This window comes from Aythya fuligula, chromosome 25 (genome assembly GCF_009819795.1).
Source record: "Aythya fuligula isolate bAytFul2 chromosome 25, bAytFul2.pri, whole genome shotgun sequence".
NCBI lineage: Eukaryota > Metazoa > Chordata > Aves > Anseriformes > Anatidae > Aythya > Aythya fuligula.
Genome location: NC_045583.1, coordinates 3,559,251 through 3,573,142, shown reverse-complemented (window position 1 = coordinate 3,573,142; position 13,892 = coordinate 3,559,251). Strand labels below are relative to the sequence as shown.

The following is a 13,892-nucleotide window of genomic DNA, read 5'->3' as shown; positions in this document are numbered from 1 at the left end:
TAAAGGATGGGCGCTGTCCTTGCCATGCTCCCCTGCCTGCTCGGTGCCTTTTGGTGCCGGCACCGCCTGGCTCGGTGGCCCCGCAGCGCTCCCCGTCCTGCTCCAAGTCCATTTCTGTGCTCTTTGGGAAGCGCTTGCAGCTCCCTGGCTAAAAGAGGCTGAAACCCACGGGAATTTTAATCCCCTTTGGGAGCAGCCCCAGTCTCTGGCTGGCCATGGGAGCGCGTGTGGGCTGCCAGCCCTCTCCTGCCAAGGTCGCAGCGTTACCGTGCGGCGCAGCCGCCCCGGCCCATTCGCATTCAGCACAGCAGCCTCCTGCTTCCTTGCCCGGGCAGGGGCTGCTCTGCATCCCTGCCACAGCCCTCGTTTCTCTGAAGCACTGCTCCCTTTTCCCCGACCTGCTTTCAGCCACCTCCGTCCTATTTTCCACCAAACACTCCCCGGCTCCCCAGCCCCGAGGAAAAGCGTCTGCTGGCCATCGCCAAAAAAAAAAATAAAAAAAAAATAAAGGCCGGATCCCCTTTCAAGCGCCCAAAAACACCCTGGCACGGCTCGGTACGCCTCACCCCCACCATAACCTGTTTGTGCTTCTGCTCCCGTCAACACAGCTGCAGCGGAGGTGCGTGGCGATGGAGCTGCAGAGATGCGTTCGGGCTGAGATAAGCTGAGCTCTGGCCAGGCGAGCCGGAGCAGCTCGTCCTGCAGAGCAACCAAAGCCAGCCTGCCCCAACCTGGCCCCCAAATCCCCCCCGCGATGGCAGGAGCAGGATCGGTGCCTGGGTGCCTGGCACAACCGTCCCCAAGGATGGCAGCGAGGAGGGACGGGGACAGCGCACAGCCCAGGTGCTGTGGCACAGATCCCAGGGACCTCTCCTGCCCCGCCACGCGGCACCGTGCCATCCAAGTGACCGGAGGGGACCCCCGGTGTGTGGCTTGTTTGCTCGCAGGGGGAAGTGCTGCTGCTGCTGGGGGTTCTTAGGGATTTTTTTTCCCCGTCCTAGCTCGGCAGGGAGCAGTGAGTAACCCATTAACCCGCTGCAATGCTCTCGCTCCTGTGGCCGCGGGGACGACCCGAGCCCGGCACCGCGCTCCCTGCCCCAGGTGGGTTTCATCCACCAGCAGAAAGCTCCACGGCCAGCCCCAAACCACCCCACTCCCTCCAAGCCAGAGCAGAGGACATCAAAACCCCCCGTGGGGACCTTCAATGGGTTCGGTGCCGGCAGACCCAGTGCCCCCCCAGCTCCTCGGGGCGAGCCCCCAGCCCCCTGCACCTGCGGGCTCCAGCCTGGGGACGGCGGCGCCTTGGTGGCTCCATCGCCACCGTCCCCTGCTCTCGGGGGGCTCTGCAGGGCCGTTTTCCCCAAAGACAAAGACCTCAGGGGTGGAGAGAGCTCCCTGCTCCCCGCTGCTTGTTTTTCCCGGAGAGGAACCAGCCCAAAAACCCCCCTCCCTCTCCTCTCCCAGCTCTCCCACCTTGCCTTTCCCCGCGCAACAATTCCCGGATGGGGAAATCGTCCCATTTCCCCTCGGTCCCGAAGGTTTTCTCCTCCAGCCCCGGCTCCCTCAGCCCCCGTATGGGGAAGAACCACCCCGAGGGACCCCCTCGCCCACCCACCTGCCCCTTCCCCACCCCAGGGGGACCCCTGCCCACCTACCTGCCCCTTCCCCACCGCGCTGGGCTCCGCCGTCCCGTCCAGCCCCGAGCACCCGAGCGGCTCCGACGCAGGCGAGGGAAGGGAGCCTGGGCTGGGCAAACTTCGCAAAGCGAAAGGAAAACATCCAAGCCGAGCGAGGGAAACTAATTTTTTTTTCTCTTTTTTTTTTTTTTTTTCCTTTTTTTTTTTTTTTTTAATCTGCCTGCCCAGGAAACTGGATCTGTGTCAGCTGGGGTCCTAATTACAGGCTTTTTAGCCTAAACCTACAGCGGCAGCCAATGGCAGGGAATCGGAGCAGCGGGCGGGGAGGGGAAGAGCAAAAGGCTTGGAGAAGGGGAGGGGAGGGGAGGGGAGGGAGGAGGTTAACCCTACAGGGCAGCAAGCCGCGGATGACATCTGTTTTTCTCGCCACCTCTCATTTTCCGAGCGTCCGCGCCCTTCCCGCGGCTCGCTTCAGCCCGGGTTGCCGTCGGGGTGCCTTTCATGCCGCGCGGTGATTTGGGTTTTCCTGCCTACATCAGAAAGAGCCGGAGCTTCATGAATAGAGGGCAAGCGGCGTGACGGCCCCAATTTCCGAGGCTTAACCCACACCTCCCAATTTTCGTCTCCCCTGACCCTCTCCAAAAGCCGCTCGCGTGGCTTCGGCTGCGCCCGTGGCACCTGTGCAAAGAGCGGGGCAAATTTGTAAAATGTTGACAAAATTGATGGAAAACACCCCGGGGATGCGGCCAGGCTCCGTGGCACGCACGGTGGTGTCGGTGTGGGGTTTTGGCGCTGTCCCACAGCATTTTGGGGTTTTTGGGGCTCCGTGAAGTCCCCCCGGGGATGGGAAAGCAGCGGGGAAAAGGGGACGGGGTCAGAGGGGACCCGGGGAGGTCGATGTGCTGCTTGGGGCCACCTCGGTCGTGGCCTTATCGTACCCGTTGGTGGACTTTGCACACTGGGGGGCCCCCGTGGCTGCCCCCGCCTGCGCCCTCTGCGCTAACGAGCAAAGTCCTCGTTAGCAGTGCCAGGGGGCCGCGGCCTCGGCTCCGGATCCAGCCAGGCCCCGGCCCCAGGAGCGCCACGAGGTGCCCGTGGGTTTGGGGTGTGCCGGGGGCTGTGGGGTCTGCTGGGGGAGTCACGGTGCGGGGCGCTGCCCGGTGCTCCCACTGACCCCCAAACCCTCTCCTGCCCTACTGTCCCCAGAAGCCCCTAATGACCCTTATAAGCCACTATGATGCCCCCATAAGCCCTTATTGCCCCCCATAAGCCTCCCCATAGGCCCCTATTCTCCCTATAAGCCCCTGTTGCCCCCCATTAAACCCCTAGTGCCACCCTATAATCCTCTATTCCCCCACTATAAGCCCATGTTGGTCCCCTATTCCCCTCCATATAAGCCCCTATTGCCCACCTATTACCCTCTCCATAAGCCCCTATTGCCCTCCTACCATCCCCCATAAGCCCCTATTATGCCCCCAGAAGACCCTATTGCCCCCCATATTACCCCTATTGTCCCCTATAACTCCCTATTGCCCCATATAAGCCCCTATTACCCCCATAAACCCCCATTACCCCCTCCATAAGCCCCTATTAACCCCCTATAAGCCCCTATTGCCCCCCATTACCCTCTCCATAAGCCCCTATTATGCCTCCATAAGCCCCTATTGCCCCCTTATAACCCCTATTGCCCCCCTATAAGCCCCTATTGCCCCCCTATCACCCCCATAAACCCCCATTACCCCCTCCATAAGCCCCTATCGCCCCCCTATAAGCCCCTATTACCCTCTATACCTCCCTATTGCCCCCTATAAGCCCATATAAGCCCCCATTACCCCCTCCATAAGCCCCTATTGCCCCGTATCGCCCCCATTGCCCCCCCAGGCCCCTCAATCCCCCTCCCCCCCTCCCCTCCCCGTAGCCCCGCCCCTTCCCCATAGCCCCTCCCCCTCCCCTTTTAGCCCCGCCCCCTCCCGCAGCGCCGCGTCCCTCGCGCGCCCCCCAGCGGCCTCCTCCCCTCCTTCCCCCCCCCTCCCCTTTTGGTCCTCCCAGCGGGCGACGCTCTAGGCGGCGGCCGCTCAACTCGCTGCTCCCGGAGGACCCCGGCCCGGGCCTGGCGGTGGGGGGGGAGCGGAGGCGGTGGCGGGGCCCGGCCCGGTCCCGGTCCGCAGCCAAGGCCCGGGGGGCCGGGCAGGGGCCGGGCCGGGCCGGGGGGAGGCGGCAGGAGGCTGCGGGGAGCGGCGCCGAGCTCCGGGCACGGGCCTCGGCTCCCCGACGGCGGAACCGGGCAGCGCCTCAGGTAGAGAGCGGCTCCGCGGGGCGCTGAGGGAGGCCCCCACGGGGGTCCTGGGCCCATCCCGGGGGTCTTGGGCCCACCCTGGGAGTCCCGAGACCACTCTGGGGGCCTGAATCCCCCCCCCCGGGGGACCTGAGCCCATCCCGGGGGTCTTGAGCCCATCCCGGGGTCCTGAATTCTTCCCCCCGGGGGTCTTGAGCCCCCCTCGGGGGTCTTTCCTACCCCCCCAGGGGTCCTGAGACCACTCTGGGGGTCCTGAAGCCCCCCCCCGAGGGACCTGAGCTCATCCCGGGGGTCTTGAATCCCCCCCCGGGGGTCTTTCCCACCCCCCCGGCGTCCTGAGACCACCCTGGGGATCCTGAGCCCCCTCCCCCTGGGGTCCTGCACCCACCCCGGGGGTCTTGGCCCCCCCCCCAGGGGTCCTGAACCCCCTCCCCGGGAGTCCTAAGCCCCCCCAGGGGTCCTGAGCCACCCTCCCGCGGGTCTTTCCCACCCCCCTCGGGGTCCTGACACCACCCTGGGGGTCCTGAGGCCCCTCCCCCCGGGATCCTGCGCTCCCCCCCAGGGGTCTTGGCCCCCCCCCAGGGTTCCTGACCCCCCCCCCCTCCAGCCCTCCACCCCCTCCCCTCCATGCTGCCCCTGCACTGCCCCTTGCCCCCCTCCCCAACTCCCCAGTTTCCCCCTTGCCCTCCCAGTTGGGGGCTTCATGGGCTGGGGGCAGGCGCATTGTCCCCAGGCTGGGGTCTGCCCGAGGGCTGGGGAGGGTTTGGGTTTGGGGTCGGCGGCTGGGACCTCCTTGGAGGTCTGACAATTAATTTTTGTTCGTTATCAGGCCCCCAGCCAGGAGCCCCTGTAGGGGAGAGAGAACCGGGTGTTGGGGGAACTGGAGGGGAATGGAGAAGAAGGAGGCAAAAATAACTTGTTTTCTACAGGGTTTTATTTTTTTACTGATGATATGGGAGGAGGAGAGCAGAGGCTGTAGAGGACGAGGCCCCCGCTGACCAGGTTAGGCAGAGCAGAGAGGAACCTGCTGCTGAATTATTGCTCCAACCCTGGGGTCAGTCCCCTCTGGGTGCAGGGCTCGAGGTGCTGCTGCTCCTGGGGTGCCCGCAGGCAGCGAGGGGCAGGAAGCAGCCGCTGAGTTGGTACCCGAGCTCCTCCAGCACACCCAAACCGTGGCCCTTCTGCCCCTCCAGAGGGTTTTGCGGGGTCTGGGTGCAGCGGGGAGCTCCCGAGGTGTCGGGGCTGAGGCAAAGTGACCCGGAGCTGCCCGGGAAGGTCGACCAGGTTGTGTTTTGGTGTCAAGATTACACCAAAATTCCCGTTTTTTTTTCCTCGCTGCTAGGCGTGCCATTCCTGCATGCTTCACGCTTGCACTTACTGTTAGCAGGTAGCAGAGTTTTGGGGCATTTGTTGCTTTTTGTAGTCCAAAACAGAGCAGCTGCTGTGTTTACTTGCTTTTAAGGCCAATTGTTCTCAGACCCTTGAGGGCTTTCCATCGGATGAAGACGCCTTCATGCTCCTAAGCAGCAGATGTGTGCAATCCCTCTTGTCCTCACCTCTCCTGCTTAGGGTCCCAAAGCCAAGAAGGAAAATGTCTCGTTTTTAGGTTTTCTAGCTGGTATTTCTTCCGAAGTTCGGCGTTGAAAGCACTCGCTGCTCTCTGCCCGTTGGGATGTCTTCAAGCCCAGTGTCTGTGCTGAGTTCTTGATAAGTTTGTTAGAAAATTGGCACAGCTAGCAGAGCAGGATGATTTACACTCACCGTGCAAAGTGTGTTTGAACATCTGATGCCTGCTCTAAGCCTGCTGTGCGTTTTAGGAGCAGCGAGTGCTGAATTATTCCCCGTATTCATTCAAGTGCAGGTAGCTATTAAAAAACCAACACGTGCCTTCCTTTCCTTGGGATATTTGAGGATAAATTCAGTGACACTTTCCTCCGTGCTTATTGTCCCCTGGTTTACTGATCTCTTTCACTTTAATTTCCTTTCCAGGGGGAAGATGGGGCAGTTTCCCTCGTGCTCTAGGTGACTGACACCTGCTTGCCATGAAGTCCCGAAGGAGATAGAGGGACAGCAGTGGGAATTTCTTCTCACCCTCCAAAAGCACCCAAACAGTTGCCTAATGGTAAGCAAGCTGCTGTTATTATTATTAGGCTTTTATTAGGCTTGTGTTACGTGGTGTCTAGTAATCGAGGAACACAAAGCTCTCAAAGCACCAACGTTTGAGATCCAGACACACCGAGCTGTGTGAAGAGGGGGGGAGGAAGGCACAGGCTGTGAATGCTGCTTGTTGGGAGGGGGGTGGGAGGAGTTGGCTTGGAAATGTGATTGTCTTCTGGTTTGTGGCCTTTCCCCAGGGATTACCTCTCCTGCTGACGTCATGGGGAGCTGCTGCAGTTGTCTGTGCAGAGACAGCATCCCAGACAACCACCCCAGCAAATTTAAGGTAGGTTTTGGACCCCAGCCCCATTGCAGAATCTGGCAGGGCTGGCTGCTAGCAAAGCCCAGCGTGGGTCGGGCTCCAGGCATGAAAGTAAAGAAAAACTCTGCTCCTGCAGATAAGTCTTTCAGCTGATAAGATTTGCAAACACGCTGCTGATTTATTTTATTATTATTAAGCATCCTCTGCTGCAAATCTGTTTGTGTTTGCAGCAGAAATTTCCCCTGCGCTGAGACTCAGCCTGAGCAAGGAAATGGAGAGCTGGAGAGAAACCTTTTATTGCTCAGGGCTGTGTTCCAGTGGCTTTGTTGAGGCACATCAGCTGAACTGCCAAGCGCACAGTCTCCAGGGCTGCCGCCTTGGCGCCTGGTGCCAGCGATGAATTCATGCTCTCGGCCGAGATAAAGTCATCTGGGGAACTGGAGGGGAATCCATGGGAATCAGAGGATCTCTGTGGGTGGCCGTTTGCTTTTTAATGCGTGTCAACTCCCTGAGCTTCCAGCTGAGCAGTGCCTGGCCTCCGCAGGTAACGAACGTGGACGATGAAGGCAACGAGCTGGGGTCTGGGATCATGGAGCTGACGCAGACGGAGCTCATCTTGCACACTCACAAGCGGGACGCGGTCCGGTGGCCCTACCTCTGCCTGCGCCGCTACGGCTACGACTCCAACCTCTTCTCCTTCGAGAGCGGCCGCCGCTGCCAGACGGGGCAGGGTGAGTGCTCGTCTCCTGGGGGAAGGAGCTCCAAGGTTTCTGCTCCCTGGCAGCCAGGGCTGAGCCGATGCTCCCAAATTCCCCCATCTAACAAATCCACAGGTCCTTCTGCAGCCTCTGTTCCCCCAGAACACCACTGGGCATGCACATGCAGTCGATCCTCCCAATTAAAACACTTAATGAGAGCTCTGGACCTGGTCATAAATCTCATGGACTCATTTTGCTGCTGTGCTTGCACTCGAGGTAATTAGTGAAACAGGACCGAGCTCAAGCCTCCCTTGGATGGAGCACATTTAATGTCAGGGAGAGTATTAGGTACCTGGTCAGCTCCAAAGGATGCACAGCCATGGTAAGAGGGGCTGCTGGACGTCTTTCAGTGCTGGGAAGTGCTTTCTGCAAGACTAAAGCTTTGCCAAGCATCTTTTAGCTCTGGGACATCAGCTGCACCTTTCTCCAGCCCCCTCTTAGTACCCGATTATTTCACAGCGCTCTCAAGCGCCCCTCAGTAGCAGCAGTTGTTTCAACGCCGTTTGCTTTTCACCACAATCTCTCTGCTTTGGCGGGTGCTGCTCCTCCTGACTGCTTTGTATTTTGTGTCTGGCAGCGCTCCGCAATGTAGAGGGGAAGGGACTGGTGCGTTTTGCTGATTTTATGCACGGGGATGCTGTGCATAGGAGAGGGAAGTGAGTCACCCAGGACTGTGTGCCAAGTCATCAGCACCGGGCGCAGGCTCCAGTTTTCCTCTGGTGCCTCCGAGTTCCCCCACCAGTCTGTCTCTTGCTTTTAAAGAGCTGAGCGTTTTCCTGGCGTATGCATCCCAGGAGAAGGGGGGGAAAAAAAAGTTTGTTTCCTCATTCTATTAACGTGTTGGTAAACTCCTTATCCAAAAGGACTCTGCACGACTGTTCGGTGTCTGTGGAGCACTGCACAAATCTGTAGTGCCGTATGCTCCTGCTTCAGATTTATGGAAGTGGAGCTTTCCTCCCCTGGCATCGCGTGCCAGCGATGGGAACTGCTTGTCTGCGGTCGTCTGTTTTGCCTTTTCCAGCATCGGGGATTAGAATTCTGCTGTCGGTGCTTTTGGGTTTTATTTAGACCCGGGGAGCGGTGATAAAGCTGTTTGCTCTTCGTATCCTAGGACGTTTTTAGCAGACGCACACTTACTCATCGGTCTTAATGCAGCCAGAAGTGAGAGGGATGGCACTGTGCTGTGATGAGTTCTCCTTTCCTTGTAGGATTTCTTCTGCTGCATTAATTTTATTTGGAGGATTGCTTCCTGGTGCCGCTCCTCATCTTATATAAGGCAGAAATAGCTGTTTGTTTTTTTTGTTTTTTTTTTTTTTTGGCCAGAATGTTTTAAACATTATTCTTTGGAGTAGCAGCAGCTGTTGCCATGCCGTCCTCGTTGCTATGGCTTTTGTGCGTGCGTGTGCGTGCCAGCCTGGGATTGGCTTGCTCTGCACACACCAGCTCTGGTTTGGGCTGTTTGTTTGGGGAGACACTTCTGAATTTGATGCATTTCTGAAATTACGTGCTCAGCCCTCCCTCCCGTACACACCCCACAGGGCCCAGCTCAGCCTTGACCAGTTGCTGGACAGACTTTCCCATGGCAGCGAGAATTGGCCAGGGTGCCAAGCGAGTTAAAATAGAAGATGAGAGCTGAAACAAGACTGTTAGCTGTCCCTTTTCACACCTCTGCTCATCTAGGGTTGGGTGCCATAAGATAATTGAGGCACTCGCTGTGCCTCAATTATCTTGGTTGTAAGAACGCACCATTTGGTGCGATGATGCTTTAATCCACCGAGTTACCGGTAGGTCTCCTGTGAATGTGAGTTGCAGGGGTTGATTCTGTCAAACCCAGCAAAAGAAACCCAAATTTCCCCTTCGTTTAGAGCGCAGAATTATGTCTTCTCTGATTAAAGCAGGATTGCTTTCTTCTTTTTCTGACCCTCCTCCCCGCTACTCCGCAGGGATTTTTGCCTTCAAGTGTTCCAGAGCGGAGGAGATCTTTAACCTGCTCCAGGACCTGATGCAGTGCAACAGCATCAACGTCGTGGAGGAGCCGGTTGTCATCACCAGGAACACTCACCCCACCGAGCGGGACCTCTCCCGGACCCCCCAGGCACCCAGCAGTAAGGCTCCTTTGGGCTGCGGGGAGAAGCAGGCGCAGAGACACGGGTGATGCCTGCGATGGCTCGTGCCAAAGTGCCCCTGGCAGGGCACGGATCTCTCTCGAGCGCTGCCTCGCTGCTGGCCTGTGTCTTTGTGCCCGTGTGCGCCCCGTGTAGTGGGTTTATTTTAAGGCCCCACTTGTCTGTGATGTGGTGTTTTGTTCCCAGGGAAATGGCAACAAAAAAACCAAACCCCTTGGGTAGTCAGCCAGGTTGTCACCCTTTGGTTGGTTTTCGTCTTCCCCAGACCAGCTGATTCTGATTTAGAGAGTGCAGTGCAGAGGCCAGCTCGCTGTGAGAACGCAGTCAACTCATTTTTTTTGTATCAAACTGATGCTCTGTGTCTTTGTTCTTCCCCAGGTCTGGGTTACACCGTCCCAGGATTTCCCAATGGATTTCACAGCTTCTCTGGAGAACCCCTGTCCTACTCAGCAGCCCGCCACCCCTCCGTGAGCAGCCTGAGGCATTCCTCCGTGGGTGAAGACTCCACTCATGCCCTCATTGGGCCTGATGAGCAGGTAAACACGGATGCCCTAAATTCTGCTGTTTGCGAGCAATGAGCTCGATTTGCTTCCAGTCCTGTGCAATTCTTGGTTTCTCTTACTCCTGCTCAAGGTCCTTACTCAAGGGCCCTCAGGGGTCCTTGTCTCTTCGCCATCCTTTTTCTCTTTTGCTTCATTTTGGTCTCAGAGACTTCTGCTCTGATGCTTCACCAAAACAGGCACACCACTGAGGTGGGCTGACGGGCTTCCTCGTTCCCCATCTGTTCATTACTTGACAATTATTTAACAGCAGCACTTAGCTTGTGAGTCTCGTATTTCCTTATCCACCAGCTATCGCTGCAACCCCTAAACCGATCTGTAAATGTGTGCCCGAGTTCAGGTTTGTTTAATTTTTGACGCTCAGCTCTTTATTCTCAGCTTTAGAAATTATGATTTTTCCCTCCGTAATTCATCTTGTCTCAGCTGCTCTCAGAGAAGCCTGTGTAGGGCTGAGTGCTGCCATATATCCCGTGTAAGGAGCTGAAGGAAACGTTTTTCGGGTGGCTTTGCTTCTTGTTCTGTACCATGTGCATCCAGTGTGAAACAGATGATGTGTATCTGCTGCAGTCGGACTCCTTTTTTTTTTCTCTCCCTCGGTGCACAAATCCAGAAATGACTTTTGTTTTTCTTCCCCAAATCTTTCCAATATCTGATTTATTTTTTTTTCATCTCCTTCAGCATCACTTTTTCCTGTCGCTTTCTCAGCTCCCGGCGGCTGCTTCGCCCTCGCCTCTTCTCTTCTCCTTTCACTGTCCCTCTGCTTCTCTCCTTGCAGTCCCACACCTACGTGAACACGGCCAATGGTGATCAGGAGCCGAGGGGCCGACACTGTATGCACTCCTTGCCTGAAGCCCACCCTCCTTTCCCTCATAGGAACCGCAGCTGCTCCCTCGAAGACCGCAACCCCCAGGTCTTTCTGCAGCCGGGGGAGGTGAAATTCGTCTTGGGCCCCGCGCCCAACTACAGGCGCATCTCTCGGCACCCCCAGGAGTGCAGGACCCACTTCTGCGCCCCCAACAACAACAACAACGAGTGCGAGGGTGAGTGTCCCTCACCCCAGTGCGTCTACGAAAACGTCAACGGCTTGCTGCCCCCCGCCACCTCGTCCCTCTGCCGGGCCGGGCGCTTGAAAGTCCCCCGGGAGGACGCGGGCTCGGCCGGCTGCTCGCAGCGCAGAGCTGCCTTGCTGCACTACGAGAACTTGCCCTCGCTGCCTCCGGTGTGGGAGTGCCAGCCTCTCCGACGGGGCGAGGAGGACGCCGGGGACGTGCTGACGCCTTCCCCTAACGGCTACCCCGAGGCTGGCGAGGAGGATCCCCTGCAGAACTACATGAACTCGGAGAGCGCCGCGCTGCACGGGGGCGGCAGCCTGAGGCGAGGCAGCTTCTTACCCAAACCCCGTCGGGGCTGCGTGCCCAACGTCTTCAGCTTCGATTTCCCCCGGCCCCGGCTGGAGCAGCCGCGGCAGCTCAACTACATCCAGGTGGAGCTGGAGGCTGAGCCTCGAAAAGGCCACGCGAAGCCCCCAGCCCCCTGTGCCGCGCCTCCCGCTGCCCACGAAGCCCGCCGGACGGACTCCTACGCCATCATTGACCTCAAAAAGACAGCAGCCATGTCCAATTTGCAAAGGGCCCTGCCGAGGGACGACGGGACTTCACGGAAAACCCGACATAACAGCACTGACCTGCCTCTGTGAGGGGGGCTGCCGAGCGCTGTCTTGTGGCTTTGGTCCCTGCCCTTCAGTGTGGCTTCCATTCGCCATCGCCCTCTGCTTCCCCGTTACCCCGTTTCCTGGTGTCATGGGATGGGTCCTACAGCTGATGTCAAGGCTAGTCTGTCCGTCCGTCTTCCCCTCCCCGTCTCTCCCGCATAGTTTGTTTTCTAAAGCCTTACGGGATGTGGGAAGCTGCTGTTGGAGGTGAACGGAGGGGCAGGAGGTGGCAGCAGGAGGTGCTGTGCGGGCACCACCTCGGGCAGGGCTAACTCTGACCTCCCGGCAGCTCCGTGGGCAGTGCAGGTGGTCCCAAAATCGAGGTGCTGGGGGAGCTCCACAGCAAATCAAGCTCATCTGCCGTGGATTTCACACCTTGCAGCTCCGGGGGCAGCAAGCTCTGCGGTCAGGCCACTCCAGAGTTGGTTCTTGCCTTGTGCTTTCCGTGGTCCCCGACACCATGGGAGCTCATGCTGCAGTCTTTCCCCCCTCAGCTTGCTCCTTCCTCCCTCTGCACTGTTTCCTTGAAGCTCGCAGAAGCTTCTCGTCCTTCTGGCCCTTTCCCAGATTCGATTTAAATTGGGCGACTCTAGAAATTAGTAGAGGAGGAGACACAGCCATGGACACAGACACTGTGATCACACAAACCTCATTTCCTGAAGACACCCTGCTTAAAAAGAGGAGGGGAAGACTGCAAGGATGAGAGATTGCAGGTTTGCGATAGAAGCCTTCAACTGTACCGTACACTGTTTTGATTTTTAAGGGTTCTTTTTTGGTGGCTGTTCAGAAGTGCTGTTGACTTGCCGATTAATTTATTCGTTTATTTATTTATTTATTTATTAAATGCTCTTTTGCCTTCCCAGTGGTAAATTGCCAAAAACCGGTGCCAATACAAAGCGTACTTGCTCCACGCGCTGTGCCTGGGGTCTCTGATGAGAGCTGGTGGCTTTGCTGAGCTGTGGCCGGGGAAAAGAGCAGCCAGGAATCGTTTTTTTGTTTTTTTTCTTTTTTAATTTTATATTTTTTAACCGGGATTTGCTGCCGCAGGGCGGGTGGGTGGGAGGGAAGCGGTGGGGGAGACGTGGGAGCGCGAGGAGAGCTGCGAGGCAGCCGAGCTTGGAGTCGTATCAAAGACGTTTCCACCACCCACGTGCCTGGCTGGGCCCATGAGAAATATTTGATCTGCGTTTCCAGCGAGCGTGCCGCGCGTTTCCTACAACTGCAGCCTTGGGAAGGGCTGAGTTTCAGCTCTCGGGTAAACTCGTGGCCTTTGATGTTGGGTTTTTCTGTTGACGCCGGGGCTGAGCTTGAGCTGAGCTGTCAGGCCGCCCTTTGAGGTCCCGTGTAGGGTCTGTGCTCCTCTCTGGGTGGGGACGTGCCACCGCCCCTCTGCGTGGCGACCTGCTGCAGCTCAGTCCCTCCCCGGATCACTTTGTCATTGCGAGCTGCTTCTAAGCACCTGGGGTCGCTTTGCAGGCCCACGTTTCTGCTCTCTGTGTTCATCTTCCTCCTTGGGATGCGAGCTGAGGGGTGGAGCGCTCATTTTCTGAGCCTCGCCGTGTCCTTGTTCCTAAAGCTTTCTGATTTGAAGTCAGAGAGCCTCCGGTGTGAAAGGGGCCAGGACCTGGTCAGCCAGCCATATAACCTGCAAGGTCCATGGGCTCAATTTCCATGTTTCTGAAGCTCAGCCTGGTTTTCGTGCTGCAATGTCACGCCGAAACGGGACCCTTTTGGGGTCAGAAAGGCATCAAAGGCCGGGCGGTGCCGTGCCTGCGTCTGCACAGCACGGATTCCTCGACCTGTTCATTGCACTAGAAATTCAAAGTGCACCACAGGCTTCAATTCAGTGATTTTTCCTTTTTTTTGGAAGTTCTCATGCTTGTTGTATGCTCTTTTCTCCACCCCAACCCTTGAGTGATTTATAACCGAAAGGAAACCCAAGTCATCTATTTTTATATGTGTGCCAAGTGACTTTATGTGGAGGGAAAAGGACAAGTAATGTATTCCCCTAAACCTATCAAACTTCCATTTGAGGAAGCGAGAGAAGAAATTGTTTCACTCGATGTATTAAAGTTAACTGCGTTAAGCCTTAACCAAACTACTTAAATAATTCTAATTATTTTTCTAATTTCTACATGAGAAGTGTCTAACCTGTCGGTGTTGTCCCCGGGACAGCTCCAGCGGCTCTGACCCCGCAGCGCGGTGCTCTGGGAGCCTCCACATGAACCTGCCTTCACAACAGCATCACTGCCCGGCTGGGAAATACAAAACACTCCCCGATTTCACCCAGAAAGGTTAAAAAAGGATGAAATATCTCACATTTATGTGGAGCATGGTGGCAGGGCCAGGTCTGCAGGCTGGGTGTGCGCTGTTGGGTGAGGGCTC

The 13,892-nt window shown here is 57.3% G+C and overlaps 1 protein-coding gene across 2 annotated transcripts; it reads left to right on the top strand.

Moving 5' to 3' along the window:
• The first annotated feature begins 3,858 nt into the window (after positions 1 to 3,858).
• Positions 3,859 to 12,544, top strand: FRS3 (fibroblast growth factor receptor substrate 3). Of its 2 annotated transcripts, none has more exons than XM_032203334.1 (7): positions 3,859 to 3,933; positions 5,923 to 6,055; positions 6,288 to 6,376; positions 6,897 to 7,083; positions 9,054 to 9,215; positions 9,615 to 9,772; positions 10,572 to 12,544. In XM_032203334.1, the coding sequence occupies exons 3-7, from the start codon at positions 6,311 to 6,313 to the stop codon at positions 11,490 to 11,492; spliced, it is 1,494 nt and encodes a 497-aa protein (XP_032059225.1). In that variant the 5' UTR covers positions 3,859 to 3,933; positions 5,923 to 6,055; positions 6,288 to 6,310; the 3' UTR covers positions 11,493 to 12,544. The 2 variants fall into 2 exon arrangements, with proteins under 2 accessions (XP_032059225.1, XP_032059226.1); XM_032203335.1 differs by lacking the exon at positions 3,859 to 3,933 and adding an exon at positions 4,820 to 4,935.
• Positions 12,545 to 13,892: the final 1,348 nt, after the last annotated feature.

Bases quoted from the DNA above. Each gene is read 5' to 3' on its own strand.
- FRS3 (XM_032203334.1), top strand. From the start codon at position 6,311: ATGGGGAGCTGCTGCAGTTGTCTGTGCAGAGACAGCATCCCAGACAAC. The intron at 6,377-6,896 runs GTAGGTTTTGGA...TGGCCTCCGCAG, and splicing joins ACCACCCCAGCAAATTTAAG to GTAACGAACGTGGACGATGA. The intron at 7,084-9,053 runs GTGAGTGCTCGT...GCTACTCCGCAG, and splicing joins CCGCTGCCAGACGGGGCAGG to GGATTTTTGCCTTCAAGTGT.